We start from the raw sequence: 23795 nt of genomic DNA, 5'->3' as shown, positions 1-23795 counted from the left end.
ATCGGGTAGGGTACGGGCATCGGGTACCCGATTGCGACCTCTGCTACGGAGGAGAACCTCGGGGGGTCCACCTTCCGTTTGGGGAGGGCCCGTCATCCGGTGGTGGATAGCCGGGCGGTGGCAGCGGTCGCTACGCGGCTGCATGCGATCCAGGCGTTGTGGAGGCGGTGGTAGCAGCGCGGGCTGGCCGCACGGATGTTGTAAAACGGCCTTACTGTGGGCGTCGGTGATGTTGCCCGTACCCTGGCTCGCCGCTAGAAGGCAGTGGAGCAAATATGTGGTCTAGACCTGCTCCGCCTGTGTGGGATCGAGTGTTTCTCCCTCGCACAGGCGTGGGTTTTCTCCGGTTGCCCTGGTTTCATACCGCACGTACGCGCTCATTAATTGGCCGATAGCGACTTAATATGCAGAGGACCGCAGAGGTTGGACAATTGTTGACGCCGGTTCTAACCGCCTTCTCGTGCCCCCATCAACCTCCCCCCCCACCGCCCCCTCCCGTGAATCGTTAAATTGTAATTAATTTTGATTGCTTCGTATTTCATCGCTTGTCGCACCACCCGCGTTGGTGTGTGTGTGTGTGTGTGCCGCAGCAAAGATCCCCCGTGTAGCCTTAACAGACTGTTGGGGCAAGTGCTGTTAGCGAGCACCGCCTATGAAGGCCGGCACGGCACACGAGGGGGTAGGTGGCCAGCACCACACCCGGGAGCGGGTGTGGGACCCTGAGTTCAATTCCCGCTCAAGGCCAACACCGGCGACGATTATCTGAACCGGGTCCCGGGCCTCCCCTAGGTCGACTCGGCCCCCATAGGCGCTAGCCGCTGACAGCACTTGCCCCGACAATTCCGTGAAAGACCTTTGTCGTTTGTGCCCCGCCGCCAAGGTGAACTGCATCAGCACGGAGTTCACGCCCCGGAAGCACGGGGGCGAGAAGGGAGTGCCATTCCGCGTTCAGATCGACACGTTCAAGCAGAACGACGGCGGGGAGTACACGGAGCACCTGCACTCTGCCAGCTGCCAAGTCAAGGTCTTCAAGGTGCCCGCGGCACGTCGCCACGCGCCCGCGTCGTCGTCGGTGTCCCACGGCAGAGGTCGCAACCGGGTACCCGATACCCGTACCCTACCCGATACCCGGCTACCCGGCTACCCGGCCGGGTACGGGTACCCGTTTGCGACCCTGGTGCGGCCGGGTACGGGTACGGGTAGGCCGGGAGTCACTGGTCACTAACCGTTTGTCACTCATTTCGGGTAATGCACGGGTACCCGATACCCGTACCCTACCCGATACCCGGCTACCCGTACCTGACGGGTACCCATTTGCGACCCTGGTGCGGCCGGGTACGGGTAAGGAATCAAAACCCGTTTGCAACCTCTGTCCCACGGGCGTTCCGCCATGCCGTACCAAGGTTGCTGCGCCACGGCGATGCCGCAGTATGCAAGTTGCGGTGAACTCCTTTCACGCCGTACGTAGCCAGCAGTAGCTAATCGGAGGTGCGGTGTGTGCACGTGTGTTGAACTTCTTTCACACCGTACGTAACCGACCGTAGCTAATCGGAGGTGCGGTGTGTGTACGTGTGTTGAACTTCTTTCGGGCCGTACGTAGCCAACCGTAGCTAATCAGAGGTGCGGTGGGGGGGGGGCAGAAGGGCAACAAACCAACGCACTAAAAGCAGTTCTAAAGAAATTGGTTTTCAATCGAGGTGATTGAAAAGTGCATGGCTCCCAGTAGCTTCCTAGTATCGGATGGAAGAGCGGTCCAGACGGCCCTCTTTGTCCGTGGGTTAGCCAAAGCCGCTGCTGCTGCTGCGAGGATGAGCGGAGTTTGCGTGACGATGGTTTATGCTCCTTGACGAGATCAGCGAGGTATCGATCTTCCGATTTCTGATTGCCCGTGAAGCGATAAAAATCCCGTGTCGCTGGACTCGTAGCATGGGAGAAGTTGGTCCCGGCTTGCTGACAAGGAGCGCCGTGATGGCTAGGAGATGTTAGCTCCCACGCCTGGTATGCAGTAGGTCGTGGGTTCGATCCCAACCCTGACAATGCCCTGTATACTCGGAGTTGCGTGTCTCTCTCCGTGGTGAGATGTTAACTACCTCGCCTGGTATGCAGGAGGTCGTGGGTTCAATCCCGACCCTGACGCCTGCTGCTGTATATTCGGAGTTTGCGTGTCTCTCTCCCTGTTGTTGCATGGATTTTTCTCCGGGTCTTCCGGTTTTACCCTCCAAGATTAAGAAACACGCTGTTAAGAGTATTTGCCTGCGACTACAGATTTCCACGTGATAAGCCACATTCTCGTTCAGCTATCATTTGTGATGGCCAACAGCTACACAGCTCAGTGGGCCTTACCTGATAAAATAAAAAAAATAAAAAATTGTTTGCTTTTTTAAAGTCTGGCTCGCCACGAATCCGTATAATTTCACGTCAAAATGCAATACGCGTCGTCTGTACGTGCACGTCGTTCCAAACTTACGTTGCGGCAGTCCCACCACCCCCACCCCTCCCCGCGGTTGGGGGAGGGGGGGGGGCAAGGACACCCATTGATCTGTCGAGCTCTGTGTGTTTGGCCAATGGGCCCCCCCCCGCGTCTGATCGTTGTGACCTCTCAGCCGAAAGGTGCGGATAGGAAACAAAAGACGGACCGCGATAAGATGGAGAAACGGACGCCGCTGGAGAAGGAAAAATACCAGCTGTCCTACGACACCACCATCCTCACAGAGGTGAGGCCGCAGACTCTTCCTCCCTCCCTCGCTCCCTCCCTCCCCGTTTTTTTTTACATTTATTCATTTGTCTTGTCGAGTACAGAAGTTCTCTTTTAGTCCATGGACCCGATTTCATTGAATTGCTTAGTTCCAGTCTAACGCTCGAGGTGCGCCCAGCGTCTTTGAAATCGGCGGTAAAAAACAAAGTGACGACGATCGCATGCCGTGAGTTTTATGAATCGCGGTGGGCGGCAGTGAAGCGGTGGCACTCAATCCTCGTAAAATTTCGATTTAAAGCTTTCGTGACTGCAGGGATTCATCTTCTTGGTTCTTTCGGTAAAGTCACGTAGAAGGGAAATAATAAAATAATAAAAATAAAACAATAAAATAAAATAATTCTCACGACGTTTCGGCCACAACGCAAGCAGCCGTCCTCAGGTGAAGAACAGGTCTGTCGGAAAGACAGCGTCTGAATGAAACACCACCAGGCTTTGAGCGTATATTTAAGCTACAGGCTTGGAGCGTATATTTAAGCTATATATACGCTCCAAGCCTGGTGGTGTTTCATTCAGACGCTGTCTTTCCGACAGACCTGTTCTTCACCTGAGGACGGCTACTTGCGTTGTGGCCGAAACGTCGTGAGAATTATTTTATTATGTTTTATTTTTATTATTTTATTATTTCCCTTCTACGTGACTTTACCGAAAGAACCAAGAAGACTCACTCCACAGTTCGATTCCCCGCTCTGGCTGTGTGGAGTTTGCACGTTCTGTCTTCCCTGCCCGTCCTGCGTGGCTTACCTCTGGCTTCTGCAAGCTAAATAAACGAAAACAAAACTCCCTATTACAACGTAACCCCGGTATTGGCCAAAAACAAACATGAGAATGCCTGAAATGTACTCAGTTGGGATATCCATGGAGCAGCAGCAGCAACAGCATCACTCGCTAGGACAGGACCTTCTTGATAAGGAGCCGTGAGACTCTGTGAGGCTTTCTTTGGTAAACAAGCTTGTTAATAGTAACAATAGTAATCCGCGTGGTATACAATACACGTGGTAGGAGCCACATGCACAGTGGTGCATCAATAAATATTGTTGCCCTCCTCTTGCGGGTGCCGAATTACGCTCTGGTCCATGGACTATTTTGACAACATGTTTTTTTCCCTGGAGCCTCTTCTCATTAACTAGCACAAACATTTTTTAGAACTTGCTTTCTGGTATTTAGTTTGTCGTCCTCCCCCCCGCACCTCCGATTGGCACGTTCGATCACGCCCGGTGCCAAAGAAGCTCATGGTACACACGCACGCACCACTCCTTGACGATTAAAACCTGCCTTGTACCCGTACCGCACATGTCTTATCTGTAAAAATATATATTATGATTATTATTATTATTCTTGTGCTTGTTTAAAGCCTCACCGAATTGCATGACTCTCTTTCAGGAGGGGGGGTCCTGCCAGATTTTTGCAGAAGGGGGGTGGCACGGGGGGAGGGGGGGGGGGCGGCGGGCTGGGCGGGTTTGATGGTTGCTGCGTGTAATTCCAATTGAATAAAAGTGAGCGTGCATTTTTTTCCTTTTCAATTTGGCTAAACTTTTAGCACACAGGGAGAGGGATCTTTTTTTTAAACGTCCACTGTGAGTGAATCAGGCGGCGGGCAGCGTCTACGGTGTAATCCCACGCCGCCGCGGTATTGACCAGGGCGGCAGCTGGATCCGAACCACGAGCCTCCGCAGCTAACAGCTGGGCCGCGCCGTCACCACCTACCCCCCCACCCTCCCTCCAATATGAATTCTGGACATGTTGCAAAACTAACCTCGCACAAAATTTCGATTTAAAGCTTTTGTGACTGCAGGGATTGATCTTCTTGGTTCTTTCAGTAAAGTCACGTAGAAGGGAAATAATAAAAATAAAACAATAAAATAAAATAATTCTCACGACGTTTTGGCCACAACGCAAGCAGCCGTCCTCAGGTGAAGAACAGGTCTGTCGGAAAGACGCTGTCTTTTATTATGTTTTATATTATGTTTTATTTTTATTATTTTATTATTTCCCTTCTACGCGACTTTACCGAAAGAACCAAGAAGATAACCTCGCGCTGTTACATATTTTCAAGCGCTTTTGTTATTCGGGACCCGCCAGCGACGTACTGGACCAAAAAGTGCGTGCGTTTCATTAATTTGAGCGATGGGGCTCCACAAAAGAACGAATTGTAGTTGCGTATAGACTGAAGCCACGGTGAGTTTCAAGACGGTCGCCTGCAAGTTCCCTCCCATCCCATGTGATCATCCCCCTGCCCCCCCCCTGTCACCCCTCCCCCATCACACCGCTTACCCCCACTTCTCCCTCCAAAACCATGCACTCGCATGCTAGGCTTCCTCAGCCAGAACTGGGGAAGTATGGTTGTGGGGGTGACCCCCCCCCCCACCCCTTGCACTCCTCACATTGTAGGGATGTGTTTTTCGATTTTGGTTCATTCGAAAATCTGGACTGGATCTCACAATTTGGAACGATCGGTAGAGTATTCATCTTCTTGGTTCTTTCGGTAAAGTCACGCAGAAGGGAAATAATAAAATAATTAAAATAAAACATAATAAAATAATTCTCACGACGTTTGGGCCACAACGCAAGTAGCCGTCCTCAGGTGGAGAACAGGTCTGTCGAGAAGACAGAGTCTGAATGACACACCCCAGGCAGACCTGTTCTCACCTGAAGACAGCTGCTTGCGTTGTGGCCGAAACGTCGTGAGAATTATTTTATTATGTTTCATTTTTATTATTTTATTATTTCCATTCTACGTGACTTTACCGAAAGAACCAAGAAGATGAATCCCTGCAGTCATGAAAGCTTTAAAACGGTAGAATATTGTATTGATTTTTTTGGGGGGGTTTGCTATCTGATCAGTCCGCAATCCGGATTTGACGTCTGCGCTTTTTCCTGCCAAAAACGTGGTGGAGAAGCACGTGACGTCGATGCTGTTGACGTGCGGGTATGTAAATATTAAATAAACAAGTAAGTGATTTTATAAATAGTTTCTTTTGGGTTGTGTCGTCGCGAAGATGTCGACTACCTCGCCTGGTATACAGGAGGTCGTGGGTTCGATCCCGACCCTGACGTCTGCTGTTAATTTGGGGCTTCCACGTTCTCCCCGTGGTCGTGTGGACTTTTCTCCGCGTCCTCCGCTATTTCCCTCCACAGTTATAAGCACGCGTTCAGAGTATTTGGCTGCTAGTGATGTTAAGCCGCTTGGTTGAGCTATCATTTGTGGCCGGGCCGCTTCTGAAAAAGAGCCACGCAGCATCGATTGGCCTTACCTGGGAAAATACAAAATTGTGAACTATGATCCATCCACCACCCAGCGAGACACGGCCAATGAAATCGAGATGTCGCGTGTGTGTACGTTGAACTCCTATGGCGCACCGTACTTCGCCAAACTGCTTATCGGAGCTTCGGGGCAAAACGTGCCATTGATTTGGCTTACCAGCAAAACTGCGGGAGGGGAGGAGGAATGTTGGAAAACGGTCAAAATTTCCTTGGCGCTCTGCGGGAAATCGCACCCACCATCTTTCGGTGCTCGCGAGGACTCAGGCTTTCGGTCGAGCACGTTTGCCCACGCACAGTGTTGAAACGCGACATTCCGTTTCTTTTTGCCGGTAAAACCAAATCAATCGGCACGCATTTGCCCACGCGACGTGACAACTCGACTCGATGGGCTCTTGTCCGGGGCGGTTGGAGGGCCATCGTGTAAAAACAGCAACTGTACGCCGTACCTACGCGACGGTGCAACCCGAAAGAAATAAAATTTCGAGTCGGTCGTGGGAAAAACCCCACGTGACAAAAGCGGCAATGGTACCGAAAAGTTTTTTTTTTTAATCCCCAAAATTTTTTAAATCCTCAAACCCATCCCTACGCGGAGGCGTTGTGGAGGCGTTGTCGACGTCCGCAGCGGACGTAGACATCGCCACGGTAACCGCGCCAGGGATCACACCAACGACCGCTCACCGCGTGGCGACATAACCCAACGTGTTATTTTTTTACTTTTTTTGTTAAATCGGGATTGGGGGAGGGGGGGGAGGTCCGCGCAGCGACCCTCCGGCGCTCTATCACCAACAAAGAGGTGCATCGATGACGTCAGGTTACCTTGCTTGCCTGTGCGGTGGTGTCTGGTGTCTCCAGATGAAACGGGCCAGCACTAATGGTGGAGACGCGCATGAGAATGAGCTGAAAAAATCGACTAAGAGGACTATGCTAGTCGAAGTCGGGGATTATCATGCAAAGCGAGGCAGTTCTGTAAGCCCCCCCTCCCCTTCCCCCCCCTCCCACCGCCCCCCACCGCCCCCCCACCCACCACCCCCCCACCTTCCTATTCATTATACGACACTTGACACTTTATTTGGCTTGTGATCGGAAGCACCTTGGGTCGTTGAAGGGTGTTCAGGAGCTGTGCCCGTGCGGTTTGGCCACGCTCCGTTGACCGTGTCCGAGCGGACTGTGCCAGGATGGACGGCGAGGTTTTAATAACGAGGTTAATGGGGCTCCGTGGTGGCTAGGAGATGTTAACTACCTCGCCTGGTATGCAGGAGGTCGTGGGTTCGATCCCAACCCTTGACGCCTGCTGTAATATTTGAAGTTTGCGCGTCTCTCTCTCTCTCTCCCCATGGTCGTGTGGATTTTGTTCCGGGTCCTCCTGTTTTTCCCCTCCACATTTTAGAATTGACATCACGCGCTTAAGAGTTTTTGGCTGCTCTTAAATTTCCGCACGACCGTCGGCTACGTCTCGGCGAGCTATCGTTTGCGAGAGCCAGGGTCCCTTCTCAAACAGTTGGGGGGACTTACCCGCTGAAATCTAAATGATAGTTTAATCATAAATGCCATGACTCGCTTGCAGGTCTTTATCACCCAGTAGCCGGGCTAAGCGGTGAGAGATAAAGGCACAGTCCCCCACAATTCCCTTTGCCTCACCGTGGAAGGGGGGGGGGGGGGGGCGGTGGCCCTTCTGCCAGCAGTGGCACGAGTGGGCACTTGCAGGGCCTTCTCTGCCGTGCCTTTGACGTTGCAAGGCGCGGAACGTTGCTGGAACAAAAATCTAGCGGGTTGAAATTTTCGGCGCTCGGTTTGACGGGAAGGCGTTCTCCGCACGTCTCTCCGCTGTCAGCGATTTTTTTTTTTTTGGTCACGCGGTCGATACGGCAGTTTGAGTGTTTGTTAATTCTACAACTGGGGGATGCGAGAAAAACAAAAAAGGCCTGAAAATAATTACCGTGTTCTCTGGATTATGAGGTACTCTGGAAAGTACGACAGCACCGTAAAGTTTGTTTCAATAAAGTTATTCAATTCTGTTCGCACACACACGACACACCTACCGGATCGCATAAGATGCCAACCACGCAACTTTTTTCCTAGAGGACTGCAGAACTTGGGCGATTGCTGGTAGCACCCGATACACCTTTCCGGCCGCTGCGTTCCTTTTCCCGCGTGATCGTGGTTCCCGCTCCCGCCTCTCGTGCCGTTCTTTCTTTCTCCGTCTCTCGGAGAGCGAGCGAATGCTGTGCAGCGTCACCGCCACACTCTTTGACACTTATTATTATTATCATAAAATGTTACTTTTAAAACGTGGGGTTAAAAAAAAAGTGTCCTTATAGTCCGGAGAATATGATGTAATGCTGCACGAAGCTGATTTTTTTTATCGTGCAAAGCGAAAAAATAATAACGCGACTAGTGCCGCGTATTGGGAGATATTCCTGCAACAGAATCCACAACGGTCGAGACGCAGTCAGTTTGCGCGAAATAAATCGTTAGCGAAGAGCGCCTATTGATTGTAGCCGTGGCCTCTCGCGAATGTGGCTCACGATCTGAGAGGGCGCCCTTGAGGCCAGGCCAAGCGACAGCGTTTAGTCTCCCAAGGCAATTGTGAACCTTGCCCAGCGATTCCGTGTCCCCCGTTCAATTGTTGCACTGCACGAAGGCACAGCTCCCGTTTTTGTCGGAACGCATTTCTTAACGCTCGTCGCCGCGTGTTGACGATGTTTTACGTGGGAATGCAAGAAGGCCGGCACTTGATGAATAACGTCAAACCCTTTAATTTTTGGTTATTGAATCGGTGTTTTAAGAACGGCACGCACGCAGCGATTTATAATGCGGCATTACAAATCGCATCGGTGGCGCGCGTGACATCCGAACACGATATTTTTGTGGCCCCCTCCTCCTCCTCCTCCCCCCTCGCCCACCCACACCGAGCAGCACGGTGAAGTACCGCCAAACAACCCCCCCTCCCCGCCATGACCACGCCTCGCCGCGCCGGCCGTTGCGGTCAAACGACTCCCACGACCGGCACGGCCTCCATTCGGCAGTCGTTTGACAGAGCGGCTCTGCGTGCAATTCGGTAGAACGTAAAGAACGACGCTTGCAGGACCGTTTTAACGCAACTGGCCACGGTCCCACATCGGCGAGTGGCCGTGCGACTTTCGCGTCTCGCTTCTGCGAGTTGTTGTTGTTGGCAAACGTCGTCGTTGAATGTCATTGAACGTTTCGCCGTCTCTCCTCTGTGCGCGTGCCGCTTTGTTTATTTTGTTGTTGTTGGGGCTGCTCGACGGACAGTGCTCGCCGTGGCCAGACACGACGTACCTCGACAACAGCCCCACCACCACCACGACGACCACCACGACGGTGGCCGCCACCAGCAGCTTCCAGCCGGCCACCTCCTCCGCCGCAGCCACCACCTTCGTCGTCAACGACAGGTGTGTGCGTGTGTGCGCGTGTGTGTGTGGTGTGTGTGTGTGGTGTGTGTGCGTGGCACCTGGGTCTGCCCCGTGACCTCCCAGCGGGCGTTCGACACTTCATGTGGCCTCAAGGTGCACATGGCCTGGCACAAGTGCCGCGGTGACATCACCGACACTTAGTGGAGAATACCGGTTGTCGTGATCTATTTTATTTTATACCTACGTGACTTTACCGAAAGAACCAAAGAGTATGGGGGAACGTGGTTTTGTTCATGATGTGTCTGCGAAAGTTCTTGGGCGCAACTCACGTGTAGGGGGGGTGTGGTGCTTGTTGTTGGTCCGCCTGCCTTGCAGTGACTGCTCATCGCCAAACCATCAGAACGACGTGTCCAATAACGCCATCCTCGAGGTACGTTCCAACGTAGGAAACACACCGAAATCCCGCACGTAAGATCGCGTTGAATCGTTTGTGACTTCACGGAAAATGAGTACGGGGACGTGACTACTTAGGAACGAGTTAGGTCCCAGAGGTGTATTCGGAAGTCCAACTTTACTCCCATCGATTCCAAACAAGTTGTACACTTCACACGGGAACTGGCTTTAAAAGTTACATAATCTCCTGTAGACGTAGATGCCACTGGTTTTTCACGTTTTGCAGATGATGATGCCACTGGTTCTTTACGTTCTGCAGATGTAGATGGCACTGGTTCTTCACATTCTGCAGACGTAGATGCCACTGGTTCTTCACGTTCTCCAGATGTAGATGCCACTGGTTCTTCACGTTCTGTAGATGTAGATGCCACTGGTTCTTCACGTTCTGCAGATGTAGATGCCACTGGTTCTTCACGTTCTGCAGATGTAGATGGCACTGGTTCTTCACATTCTGCAGACGTAGATGCCACTGGTTCTTCACGTTCTCCAAATGTAGATGCCACTGGTTCTTCACGTTCTGTAGATGTAGATGCCACTGGTTCTTCACGTTCTGCAGATGTAGATGCCACTGGTTCTTCACGTTCTGCAGATGTAGATGCCACTGGTTCTTCACGTTCTGCAGATGTAGATGCCACTGGTTTTTCACGTTCTGCAGATGTAGATGCCACTGGTTCTTCACGTTCTGCAGATGTAGATGCCACTGGTTCTTCACGTTCTGCGGATGTAGATGCCACTGGTTCTTCACGTTCTGCGGATGTAGATGCCACTGGTTCTTCACGTTCTGCAGATGTAGATGCCACTGGTTCTTCACCTTCTGCAGATGTAGATGCCACTGGTTCTTCACGTTCTGCAGATGTAGATGCCACTGGTTCTTCACGTTCTGCAGATGTAGATGCCACTGGTTCTTCACGTTCTGCAGATGTAGATGCCACTGGTTCTTCACGTTCTGCAGATGTAGATGCCACTGGTTCTTCACGTTCTGCAAATGTAGATGCCACTGGTTCTTCACGTTCTGCAGATGTAGATGCCACTGGTTCTTCACGTTCTGCAGATGTAGATGCCACTTTTTCTTCACGTTCTGCAGATGTAGATGCCACTGGTTCTTCACGTTCTGCAGATGTAGACGCCACTGGTTCTTCACGTTCTGCAGATGTAGATGCCGTTGGTTCTTCACGTTCTGCAGATGTAGATGCCACTGGTTCTTCACGTTCTGCAGATGTAGATGCCAATGGTTCTTCACGTTCTGCAGATGTAGATGCCACTGGTTCTTCACGTTCTGCAGATGTAGATGCCACTGGTTCTTCACGTTCTGCAGATGTAGATGCCACTGGTTCTTCACGTTCTGCAGATGTAGATGCCAATGGTTCTTCACGTTCTGCAGATGTAGATGCCACTGGTTCTTCACGTTCTGCAGATGTAGATGCCACTGGTTCTTCACGTTTTGCAGATGTAGATGCCACTGGTTCTTCACGTTCTGCAGATGTAGATGCCACTGGTTCTTCACATTCAGCAGATGTAGATGCCACTGGTTCTTCACGTTCTGCAGATGTAGTTGCCACTGGTTCTTCACGTTCTGCAGATGTAGATGCCACTGGTTCTTCACGTTCTGCAGATGTAGATGCCACTGGTTCTTCACATTCTGCAGATGTAGTTGCCACTGGTTCTTCACATTCTGCAGATGTAGATGCCACTGGTTCTTCACGTTCTGCAGATGTAGATGCCACTGGTTCTTCACGTTCTGCAGATGTAGATGCCACTGGTTCTTCAAGTTCTGCAGATGTAGATGCCACCGCCACCATCTACTGCAAGGCAGTTGAACTTATGACTCTCGGTCCGAACAGGCAAACTGAACATCCCGACAGGTTTGTTCGTATCTCTGAAAGTTCGTCAGTCGAATTGTTCGTAAGTAGAGGAGTCCCTGTATATATATGTTCACTGAACTTTTACACTAATAGAACAAGCAAGGCTGAACAGAACGTTCCAGACAGATTGTGTAAACATGACTGCGCGAACGCGGAAGGAGGGATGATCGATTCTGCAACCGAATTGGGATTCCCCCAGCAAATGACGATCCTTTGTGTGTGTTAAGTTCAGCTCGTCATTGGCAGAGGAAAACACGAAGGCCTTAAGCCTGGGCGTAGGTTGTTGTCTTCCTCCCGCACCTCCGCTCTTAGCGTGGTTGGCTACGTACGGTGCGAAATAAGTTCGACGTTACCTCCATGCGTACATATACAGGTAGTCCCCCAGTTGCGATGGGATCCGACTTACGATATTTCAATCTTACGATGGCGGTAGCGATATGACAAAATTGCCATTAACAACCTAACAGCGTTCAAGTTTGCAGACGACGGACAGAATCTTGGTGGGTAGAGTACAATATGATACGTTACGATACGTTCAATGCATGTATGATACGTAGCTTTAGCGATTTCATTTTAAGGTTACCACGATACGATACGTTCAATGCATGTTGAAAGTTTTTTTTATAGCAGATAGGATTGTTTCCTGAAAAAACTTTCTATTAAATTGCAGTTCGGCTCTTGAATCGGGTGCAACCGCAACAAAAAAAAAAACATGAACAAAAAACATCTTAAAGTGAATGTGACTTAAGTGCAAACAGAAAATCCAAGAAAAGACAGTAAAATATTGCAGAAAAAGCACCGTACACAAAAATGTGCAAAAATCCCAGTGGGATGCAAGTCAAACAACAACAACAACCACAAGACAACTTAGATTAAGGCCATCAGTCTAACTCTGTACTACAACAAACAAACATGGCCAAACCAAAAAACTTTTCGAAAATCACCAAAATAAAGCCATAAAAGCAATGAAACGGTGGTCACGGGAACTGTGACCGAATTTTCACAATAAACGACGTGAACAACATGTACTACCAAACTCTGCAGCAATATCTCGATCGTGTGTGCTCGCAGATGATTTGTTCACCGTTGTTCTTTGAACTGCTGTCGTGTTTTTGTATTGTTCTGACCCCGTGCCTCTGCTTGGACATCTGTGAACAAGAGCTTGACAGTAGATGCCCTCTTAACGACGGTAATTGGTTCCACGAAACCGATCGTTAAGCGATGTTTGGTCGCTTAAGCGAGTTTAGGAAATGCACGTTAAAGGCGTAGTTCGTTCTGGTAGCGTCGAAAGTTACCCCTTTTTACCCCCCCCCCAAAAAAACCGGACTTTATAATATTTAAGCAATGGATATTGATACATTAAGATGCTAACAACATCAACACAATGTTAAAATAAACACGGTTAATCAATGCGTTAAGTAATATTTATTGTACCTACAACTGCCCGTCATTAACAGGGGAAACGTTGGTAAGCGAACACATTGGGCTCTTATGGAGGCACTACTCTACACTATACACAACTCTATACACTACACTATACGCTACACTACTATACACTACGATACACTACACTACTATACACTGCACTATACACTACAGTACTATACACTACACTACTATAAACTACGATACACTACACTATACACTACACTACTATACACTACACTATACACTACACTATACACTACACTATATACTACACTACTATACACTACACCAATATACACTACACTACTATACACTACACTACAGAGGTGGGACAAAGTCATTGTTATGCAAGTCCAAGTCGAGTCGCAAGTCATCAAATTCATGACTCGAGTCTGACTCGAGTCCAAGTCACATGACTCGAGTCCACATCTCATAGGTGGGACAAAGTCATTGTTATGCAAGTCCAAGTCGAGTCGCAAGTCATCAAATTCATGACTCGAGTCTGACTCGAGTCCAAGTCACATGACTCGAGTCCACACCTCTGCTACACTATACACTACACTAGACACTACACTAGTATACACTACACTATATACTACACTACTATACACTACACCAATATACACTACACTACTATACACTACACTATACACTACACTAGACACTACACTAGTATACACTACACTATATACTACACTACTAAACACTACACCAATATACACTACACTAATATACACTACACTATACACTACACTATACACTACACTACTTTCCATTACACTACTATACACTACACCACTATACACTACACTACTATCCATTACACTACTATACACTATTATACACTACTATACACTACCTACACTACACTACTATACACTACACTACTATATACTACTATACACTACACTACTATAAACTACTATACACTACACTACTATAAACTACTATACACTACACTACTATAAACTACTATACACTACACTACTATAAACTACTATACACTACACTACTATAAACTACTATACACTACACTACTATAAACTACTATACACTACACTACTATAAACTACTATACACTACACTACTATAAACTACTATACACTACACTACTATAAACTACTATACACTACACTACTATAAACTACTATACACTACACTACTATACACCACATTACTATAAACTACTATACACTACACTACTATACATTACACTACTATACACTACACTACTATACACTACACTACTATAAACTACTATACACTACACTACTATACATTACACTACTATACATTACACTACTATAAACTACTATACACTACACTACTATACACTACACTACTATAAACTACTATACACTACACTACTATACATTACACTACTATACATTACACTACTATACACTACACTACTATACACTACACCACTATACACTACACCACTATACACTACACTACTATACACTACACTACTATACACTACACTACTATACATTACACTACTATAAACTACTATACACTACACTACTATACATTACACTACTATACACCACACTACTATAAACTACTATACACTACACTACTATACATTACACTACTATACATTACACTACTATAAACTACTATACACTACACTACTACACTACTATACACCACACTACTATAAACTACTATACACTACACTACTATACATTACACTACTATACATTACACTACTATAAACTACTATACACTGCACTAATACACACTACTATACACTACACTACTATACACTACACCACTACACACTACACTACTATACACTACACTACTATACACTACACCACTATACACTACACCACTATACACTACACTACTATACACTACACCACTATACACTACACTACTATACACTACACCACTATACACTACACTACTATACACTACACCACTATACACTACACTACTATACACTACACTACTATACACTACACCACTATACACTACACTACTATACACGACACATTGGGCTCTAGGGAGGCCCGTCGCTCAGCGTTTAGTCGCTAACAGAAGTGCTCGTTTGGAAGGGTTCTACCGTGTCGCTCATCGGACTCTTCCCGTGTGTGTACACACATTCTGATTCTACGTCTGCAACTTGTCCCTGGCAGCAGCAGAAGCTGTCACCTACGGCCACCATCCAAGAGATGCAGCAGTGGCTGCACCAACACCGTTTCTCCAGTTTCAGTCGCCTCTTCTCCAACTTCACAGGTCAGTTTATGGATATACAGACAGTCCCCGAGTTACGATGGGGTCCGACTTACGATATTTCGATCTTACGACGGCGAAAGCGATACGGCAAAATTGTTAAATATTTTTAATTTCGCGCGGCAGGTATAAACGCAGCGGCGTACGAGGTACGATACTGTACGTTCAATGCATGCGTGATACGTAGCTTTAGCGATTTCATTTTAGGATTACCACGATACGATACGTTGTTGTTGCTGCTTCAAAGAGCCCGCCCACTTCAACGTGTGATCAGTGCACGTTCGCGATGGACTGGACTCGTGTATCGCCGCGCGTGCAGGTGCCGACCTCCTCAAGCTGTCTCGAGATGACCTCGTCCAGATCTGCGGGGCAGCCGATGGCATTAGGCTCTACAATGCCGTCAAGGCCAGGTAACAACTTGTTTCACAACACAGGGACGCCTCCACTTACGAACGAGTTAGGTTCCAGAGGTACTGTTCGTAAGTCGATTTTGTTCGTAAGTCCAACTTTCCTGCTGTCGATTCCAAACACGTTGTACGGCTTGTACACTGAATACGGGGGATGGCTTTAAACGTTGTATAATCATCCTGCAGCTGTAGATGCCACTGGTTCTTCACATTCTGTAGATGTAGATGCCACTGGTTCTTCATGTTCTGCAGATGAAGATGCCACTGGCTCTTCACGTTCTGAAGATGTAGATGTCACTGGTTCTTCACGTTCTGCAGATGTAGATGCCACTGGTTCTTCACGTTCTGCAGATGTAGAAGCCACTGGTTCTTCATGTTCTGTAGATGTAGATGCCACTGGTTTTTTACGTTCTGCAGATGTAGATGCCACTGGTTCTTCACGTTCTGCAGATTTAGATGCCACTGGTTCTTTACGTTCTGCAGATGTAGATGCCACTGGTTCTTCACGTTCTGCAGATGTAGATGCCACTGGTTCTTTACGTTCTGCAGATGTAGATGCCACTGGTTCTTCACATTCTGCAGATTTAGATGCCACTGGTTCTTTACGTTCTGCAGATGTAGATGCCACTGGTTCTTCACGTTCTGCAGATGTAGATGCCACTGGTTCTTCACGTTCTGCAGATGTAGATGCCACCACCGCCATCTATTGCGCGGCGGTTGAACTTACGACTATCAGTTCGAACAGCTGCAACTGGACATACGGACAGCTTTGTTCGTACCTCTGAAGGTTCTTAAGTTGAAAGTTCGTAAGTAGAGGACACCCTGTAATAATGATGATGAATAATAACGTAAATTCATTGGGCGGAACAATGGGGCAGAGTGGGAATACTCGCGGCGAGATTCTCCTGGGTTCAATTTCAGACTGTCATTGGCCACACATCCCAATGCTGAAACATTTACATGCTAATTGCCCAATCGTGTGCGTTTGTGTGTAAGCCATCAATCACTGGGGAGACAAAGGTGGCCGGGCGTTGTTTCTGGCCACAGTCCCCCCCCCCACCACCCCCTCGTGTGCCGTGCCGGTCTTCATAGGTGCTGCTCGCTAACAGCACTTGCCCCAACAGTCTGCTAAGGCTTCACGGGGGATATTTGTCTGTTGAACTTCTTTCGCACTGTACGTAGCCAATGACGCTATTCGGGGGCGAGGGGGAAGGACAACAAACCAAACACAAAAAACTACTTCAAAGAAATGAGTTTGTCAATCGAGATGATGATTTAAAAGTTGCACAGCTCCAGTGGCTTCCTAATATCGGAAGGAAGAGCGTTCCAGACGGCCGCAGAAGCGCGTCTGAGAGCGCGAGATGCGGTGACCGCCGTCTTCGTTGATTGCGCTGCCGTTAAAAGCCTACACGGGGGGGCGATCTTGTGTCTCCTGTGCGTGCAGGTCTGTGCGCCCGCGCCTCACCATGTACGTGTGCCAGGAGACCCAGCCTTCCAAGAAGGCTGCGACGCAGACGCAGCCTTCGCAGGCCGTCACCGAAAACGGAGGCCCCCCGCACAGCGCCATCTACGGTGAGCTGAACCTCGCCCGCCCGTGCCGGGGTCGTCGGGGTCGCCGGGACGGATGGCGCGTGTGGAGTTACACGAACAAAACGACAACTTCCTTCGTTTGGGGCGCGCGCGTTGGGGGACGGGCGGGCGTGCGTACGAGACGAGGTGGAGCGACGAGGTCGGATCGTTCGGTTGGGACGGGTCGCGTCGCGGGATCGATGAGGAGTGGCGGTGGCGGCTTGGGGGGGAGGGACTTCACCCCCGCGACGCGCGCGGGTAGCGAGTGGCTGACGACGATGACGGGAAATAGCCCCCGTAACGTTGCGGTCGGCGTGTGCGTGGCGTGTGCTTGGCGTGTGCGTGTGCGTGGCGTGTGCGCGGCGTGTGCGCTCGCTCCCTCCAGTCTACCACGCGGTGTTCCTGGAGGAGCTGACGGCCGCTGAGCTTCAGGAGAAGCTCGCCACCCTGTTCAACATCTCCCCGCGCCTGATCCAGCACATCTACCGGCAGGGCCCTACCGGCATCCACGTGCTCATCAGCGACCAGGTGTGATGCTCTCCCCACTCCCCCCCCACCACCCCCCCCCGCTAGCCGCCGAGATCTGTGCAGGCGGTGCAACTGACACCGTGGGAACCGCGCGGCCGGAGGAGTGGCTCCGAACGGGAGAGGCGCCATTTCATTCGTTGCAACGGGCCCGCGCTATCGCGGGCCCGCGTGGGTAAAAAATAACTAATAAAAGATAAATAATACAAATAATAGAAGAAATAAGACGGAAGCTTGTGTTGCCTCCGAAACGTCGTGATTTATTATTTTATTTCTATTATTTTTTAATATTTATCTTTTATTATTTATTTTTACCTACGTGACTTTACCGAAAAAACCTAAGAGTATGTATATCGGTTCACCCCCGACCCCCGCCCGCCCGCCTGCTCCGCATGTCCCGATTTAATGAATTGCCGCGGAATTCATTTGAAAAAATCTCATTATTTATTTGTGCTGTGTTAAATGTGGCTTCCCCCCCCCCATGTGAACCTGCTGCTCTGTGGACACGCACGCGGTAGTCCACGTCTCCACGGTCGGGTCTCTGCATCTCTGCAACCCCCCCCCCCCTCCGTAGTTAATCGCTTGACGCCCACTTCATTAGACGGCGAATATTGCGAATGTGGTCAAATACGGATCGATCGATTGATCGATCTGCGTTCTCTCGATCGATCGGGGAGTTGGTGGGGTTCACGCTCGCCGCGTTCGCGTTTCGTTGAATGACGAACACCGCCCACGCGTTTGCGCTGGATCCGCGGTCGGTGGGCAATGGGTGGGGGGGGGTGGAGGGGAATGGGGAGCCGGGGGGGGGTGAAGGAGGGGCTGCAAGATGAGAGGGGCAGGGAACGGGGGGGTGGCGGGAAGCGCCGACTGAGCAGGGTCCATGTGACCGGCGCTGCCATGCGGAGAGCCACGACCCGGCAAAGAGCGATTCTGTAATCGGAACTTCTCTTGTGTCCCCCCTGCCCCCCCCCCCGGCCACCCCCTGCCCCCCCCCCCTCCTTGCCCCCCCCCAACTGGACATCCGGAGACCACCACTGAGCCGTCTTCATCCCAAAAATGTCCTCTCAAACAAATTCGCCAATTACCTCGGGGACCGCTCGCGTCCTCCCAGCTCCCTCCCTCCCGGAGCATCGCAAGTGCCTCCTCATTCCTACGATGGGTGGGGGGGAGGGGAGAGGGGGGGGGGGCGGAGGGGGAAGGAGGTGTTAGATTGTGGGACGGGCGGGGGGCAGTTGCGTAACGCAAGAACCCGTCCCGTGCACCAGCCAGCCAGCCAGCAAAACCCCGTTTCTGGATATAGTTTGGCGACGCGCTTGTCCACCCACCAGAGGTCACAAACGGGTTTTGATTCCTTACCCGTAGCCGTACCTGGCCGCACCAGGGTCGCAAATGGGTACCCGTACCCGTACCCGGCCGGGTATGGGTAGCCGTTCCCTACCCGTACCCGTATCCTACCTGAAATGCGTGACAAACGGTGACTCACCAGTGACTCACGGCCTACCCGTACCCGTACCTGGCCGCACCAGGGTCGCAAACGGGTATCGGGTAGGGTACGGGTATCGGGTACCCGGTTGCGACCTCTGCCACCCACGCAATCCTTGCCGAGTCTCGTTGCTCGTTTGTTTCAGGGGGGTCCTGCCCCCCAATGTCCTTCACAGTAGGGGGGCGCCCGATGGCTGCTGTGTGGGATTGCCGCTCGATTGACTTGTTGCCGCGTTCTTGCAGATGGTACAAAATATCCCGGACGAGACGTGCTTCATCCTCGACACTCTGAAAGGTAACCCCTCGCAATCATCAACAACAATTACCATCTCTAACTCTCTCTAAATCAGCCCCTCCACGGCTTGTGCGTGGCCACAGAAATTCCTTTTGCCCTCTCATCTCTCCCATTCTCTGCTCACCTCTCTCTTCCCTTTCCCCATCACATTTTCTTTTACCCCACGCGCTGCATCCTTGACTCAACCCCCCCCCCCCCCCTTCCTTGCAGTGGTGCGGCCGCCGGTTTTGAACGTTGCCGCTGGTGGCGGGAAATATTCACGCCGTCCATAAATGACGTCACTCACCTGGGCGGGGGGGGGGGTCAGACGTTTGTGACGATGTGTGACGAGGGAGGGGGGGGGGTTTGAGAAATGGTGACGTCACATCAAAATGCGCAACTTTAAATAAATATAGACGACACGTTCTACTTAATTAAATAGACTTTTTGATAAATGTTTTCTCCTACAACATCAGAGTGCAGCGCCACATTAAATACGCACTACAATGACAATAGTTTAAAGCGATTTGAAACATGTTTTTTTTTGTGGGGGGCAGAGCTTTGTGATGTCATATTCGAGGGGGGGGTTCAAAAATCGTCCAAAATCGCGTGACGTCATTTATGGACTGCCCCTTACCACTTAATCCTAATTAGGAACGCGTGTGTCAATGTCCTCCTCTCTTGCAGCGGAGAACACGGAGGGATACCACATCATCTTAAAATGAGTCCGCGACCGCAACCTCGTCCAGGAACAACTTGCGCAAGGCATCTCTCCGTCGTCGTTACCGTAAACTGTTTTTATATTACCAGGTAAGGCAAAACTAGGCTGTACGTAGATCCTTTGCGGAAGCGACCCGGCAAACAAATGATCGCTTCAACGGAGTGACTCATCACGTGGACATAGCAGATAGCAGCCAAGCACTCTAAACGCGTGACGCGGATTCTAAATGTGGAGGGGGGAAAACCCGAAGGACCCGAAGAAAAATCCACGCGACCACGGGGAGAGCGAGAGAGAAGACATTACGTGCTCCGAATGTACAGCAGCAGGCGTCAGGGTCGGGATCGAACCCACGACCTCCTGTAGACCAGGCGAGGCAGTTAACATCTCCGAGCCACCGTGATGATGATGATGAGAGAGAGACACGCAAACTCCAAGTATACAGCAGGCATCAGGGTCGGGATCGAACCCACGGCCTCCTGTAGACCAGGCGAGGTAGTTAACATCTCCGAGCCACCGTGATGATGATGATGATGAGAGAGACACGCAAACTCCAAATATACAGCAGGCGTCAGGGTCGGGATCGAACCCACGTGGTGATGATGAGAGAGAGACACCGCAAACTCCAAGTATACAGCAGGCGTCAGGGTCGGGATCGAACCCACGGCCTCCTGTAGACCAGGCGAGGCGGTTAACATCTCCTAGCCACCACTCAAGTGCCGCCGAACACACACACAGGAGACCTGTACCGGCGGAAAGCAGAGCGATTAGCACGTAGCACCGAGCCCCACCGGATTGTCAACGTGCCGGAAGCGAGCGGCGGGAGGAGATTTGGGGAGGGGGGGCTGCTTCGTGCCGACGCGTCTGCAGTGAGCTCGGCAACGACTCTCGCCAATAGCGGCCAACCGACTTTGCGTTGGCGTCTCGTGCGTGCCCGCCCTCGCCGGAGTTAACAGCAACAAAAAGATGAAGGTGCACCGCCAATTTGCCGAATGAAGGGAGCTCTTGACTGCGGAGAATCCATTCAACACTGCCGGGTGGACGGAGGCTGCCGGGTGGGAGGGCGGGGAGGGTATGGGATTTTCTAAACCTTTACCCCCCATGCTGTTTCAACTTTCGAACCGGTGAGCTCCGTCGGAATTTGCTAAAACCGTGAGCCCACGGCGAGGGCATCGTCTGCCCGTGGCTGCGTTGCCAGACTCTGCCTGCTCTCCAGTGGGGAAACCCCCCGTCCTGTCCAGGCGCGACTCGATTCTTGCAGCTGTTGAACAGTGCCGGCAGCGTTTGTGTGCGTGCTGTTATTGCATTGGAGAAAACAAAAAACGAACGCAAGCCGGGTTCAAAAAAATAATAAATCCCCACCTCCGATTGGCACGGTTTGGCTACGTACGGTGGCGAATGGAGTTCACCGTAGCATGCACAAACAAGCCGTCTAAAAGCAACGTCCGGCAATGACAACAACGAATTGCCTTAAAACGAGACGGAGTCCGGGGAGTTTGCCGTTCTTCAGAGCGCATCGAGGAGGGGCCGCCGAGATTGTTTTATTTTTTTTGTCAACCCCCCCTCATTCCCGGGGCAAACCCTGGCGCGGAGCCCCGGAGGTGGGTTATGGAGCCGGACTGAAGACCGGCTTGCACTATTTTGGGCTCCGGACCGCGCGCCAACATAGGGAGCGAGTGTGCCCCCCCGGACGCAAAGCATGGCGAGTGACGCGCGGCGGTAAGACGCGGGCCGAACCCTGGATTTTCACCAACGTGGAATGTACAAAATAATTGTAGACCTTACGGAGCAGCGCGTGCGCTACGCTGATGTGCGCAGTATGCACCGCCGCGGTACGGTGCCGTGTTTTTATTGCAGCGTGGACGGGACGGGTTCATGATGGTCGTATTTTGTGTGCGATCCGCTCCGTGCGTTGTATCCCACCGTGTGTATTCGTCGATGATGCTGGGGATGGTTCAGGACGTGTGGTGCCACTGGTGTAATACGGCAAACCCGGCACCGTTATTGCCGTGAGGTTGAAATACAGCTGTCCCGTTTTGCATCGCGTACTATTATTTACACTGTGTTTAACAGTTTATACAGCTCCTGATGCTATTTTCATCAAATCACTCGCCCGTCCTGGAGGACGCAGTCCATTGGGTCGCGCAGGACTAAGCTGGCACTGCACCGACGATTGTCCGTCTTGTTACAGCGCCGTCGAAGATGCACGACGAGTTTTATTTTCTACGGCCGTCGGGTCATCCGTGGTACATAAAACGTGCGTTGCAAAGCCCTCCTCCACCCGACACGCGGCACTCTTGACATTTTAAAAACGGCGTGAGATCGCTCTCCGACCACGACGACGACGGTGGCGGTACTGCTGCTGCTGCTGCTACTGCTGTTGTTGCTGCTGTTGCTGCTGCTGTTGTTGCTGCTGCTGTTGCTGATGCTGCTGCTCCTGCTGCTGCTGTTGTTGCTGCTGCTGTTGCTGATGCTGCTGTTGCTGTTCATGCTGTTGCTGCTGCTGTTGCTGCTGCTGCTGTTGCTGATGCTGCTGCTGTTGCTGCTGTTGCTGCTGATGCTGCTGCTGTTGCTGCTGCTGTTGCTGCTGTTGCTGCTGTTGCTGCTGCTCCTGCTGTTGTTTCTCCTGCTGTTGCTGCTACTGTTGCTGCTGTTTTTCCTGCTGCTGTTGCTCCTGTTGCTGCCCCTGCTGCTGCTGCTGCTCCTGCTGCTGCTCCTGCTGCTCCTGCTGCTGTGTCAATGAAACTGGCCACGTTGGCGACTCCGCGTTCATCTCGTCGCATCCGCGGTGCCCGTGTGGGCTGGAGGAGGGGTCACGTGACACGTTTTTATTTACAACCCGACCGACCTCAGCGCGGGGTGGCGGCAGCTGGCACAAGACGTCACGTGCCACGTTCAATGATTATTTTTCAGTTTTTTAGGGGGTACTGATCACCCCCCCCCCCCGCGCGCCCCAGGCGATTTGAACGTCGCCGATGTCCTGCTGGGTCTGTGTAAATAGCTCCGGCCGCGTTGCCCCGTCGTCATCGTTCACCCCCATGGATGGTTCCGCAATAATTTGTCGCGGATACATCTGTTGTTCTGCTGTGTTGGCCCTGGCTCTGCCTGCTGGTCTATTTACCCCCCCCACACACACACACACAGTGCCGGATGAAGCTAATTGTGTGGGGCCTGTAGCATATGATGCTCTAAAGGAGCCCTAAATTTAAATAACACAAATATTAAAACACATAAATATTAAAACACAAATGTTAAACTCGCATAGTAAAGTAATTGTATTTTTTCATTTGCTATACAGCCGGATAATACGGCAAATCGCTAACCTTAAACACCCACTCGTTCATAAAAGTCGAAGGCGGTATAGTACTATAGTAATAGAGCAAGTGCAGAATCACTGATCCGGAATTGATATTTCGATTTAAAGCTTTCGTGACTGCAGGGAT

General features: G+C 50.7%; 1 protein-coding gene across 6 annotated transcripts in view; it reads left to right on the top strand.

Moving 5' to 3' along the window:
• LOC144736709 (transcription factor CP2-like) overlaps nucleotides 1-22398 on the top strand; it is a 36877-nt gene extending 14479 nt beyond the window's left edge. For 4 of the 6 annotated variants that reach the window (XM_078619332.1, XM_078619333.1, XM_078619336.1 and 1 more), the window contains 11 exons: nucleotides 881-1033; nucleotides 2604-2714; nucleotides 6869-6982; nucleotides 9290-9429; nucleotides 9766-9820; nucleotides 15281-15380; nucleotides 15697-15787; nucleotides 17229-17356; nucleotides 17739-17881; nucleotides 19604-19655; nucleotides 20322-22398. In XM_078619332.1, the coding sequence (XP_078475458.1) occupies nucleotides 881-1033; nucleotides 2604-2714; nucleotides 6869-6982; nucleotides 9290-9429; nucleotides 9766-9820; nucleotides 15281-15380; nucleotides 15697-15787; nucleotides 17229-17356; nucleotides 17739-17881; nucleotides 19604-19655; nucleotides 20322-20359 (1125 nt within the window). In that variant the 3' untranslated portion in view covers nucleotides 20360-22398. The remainder of the gene's footprint in view (nucleotides 1-880; nucleotides 1034-2603; nucleotides 2715-6868; nucleotides 6983-9289; nucleotides 9430-9765; nucleotides 9821-15280; nucleotides 15381-15696; nucleotides 15788-17228; nucleotides 17357-17738; nucleotides 17882-19603; nucleotides 19656-20321) is intronic. The other 2 variants (XM_078619334.1, XM_078619335.1) reach the window with 1 other exon arrangement.
• The last annotated feature ends 1397 nt before the right edge of the window (nucleotides 22399-23795 follow it).

This window comes from Lampetra planeri, chromosome 62 (genome assembly GCF_965212315.1).
Source record: "Lampetra planeri chromosome 62, kcLamPlan1.2.h2, whole genome shotgun sequence".
NCBI lineage: Eukaryota > Metazoa > Chordata > Hyperoartia > Petromyzontiformes > Petromyzontidae > Lampetra > Lampetra planeri.
Note: the sequence above shows the minus strand (reverse complement) of the source record. Positions and strands in the feature narration are given on the sequence as shown.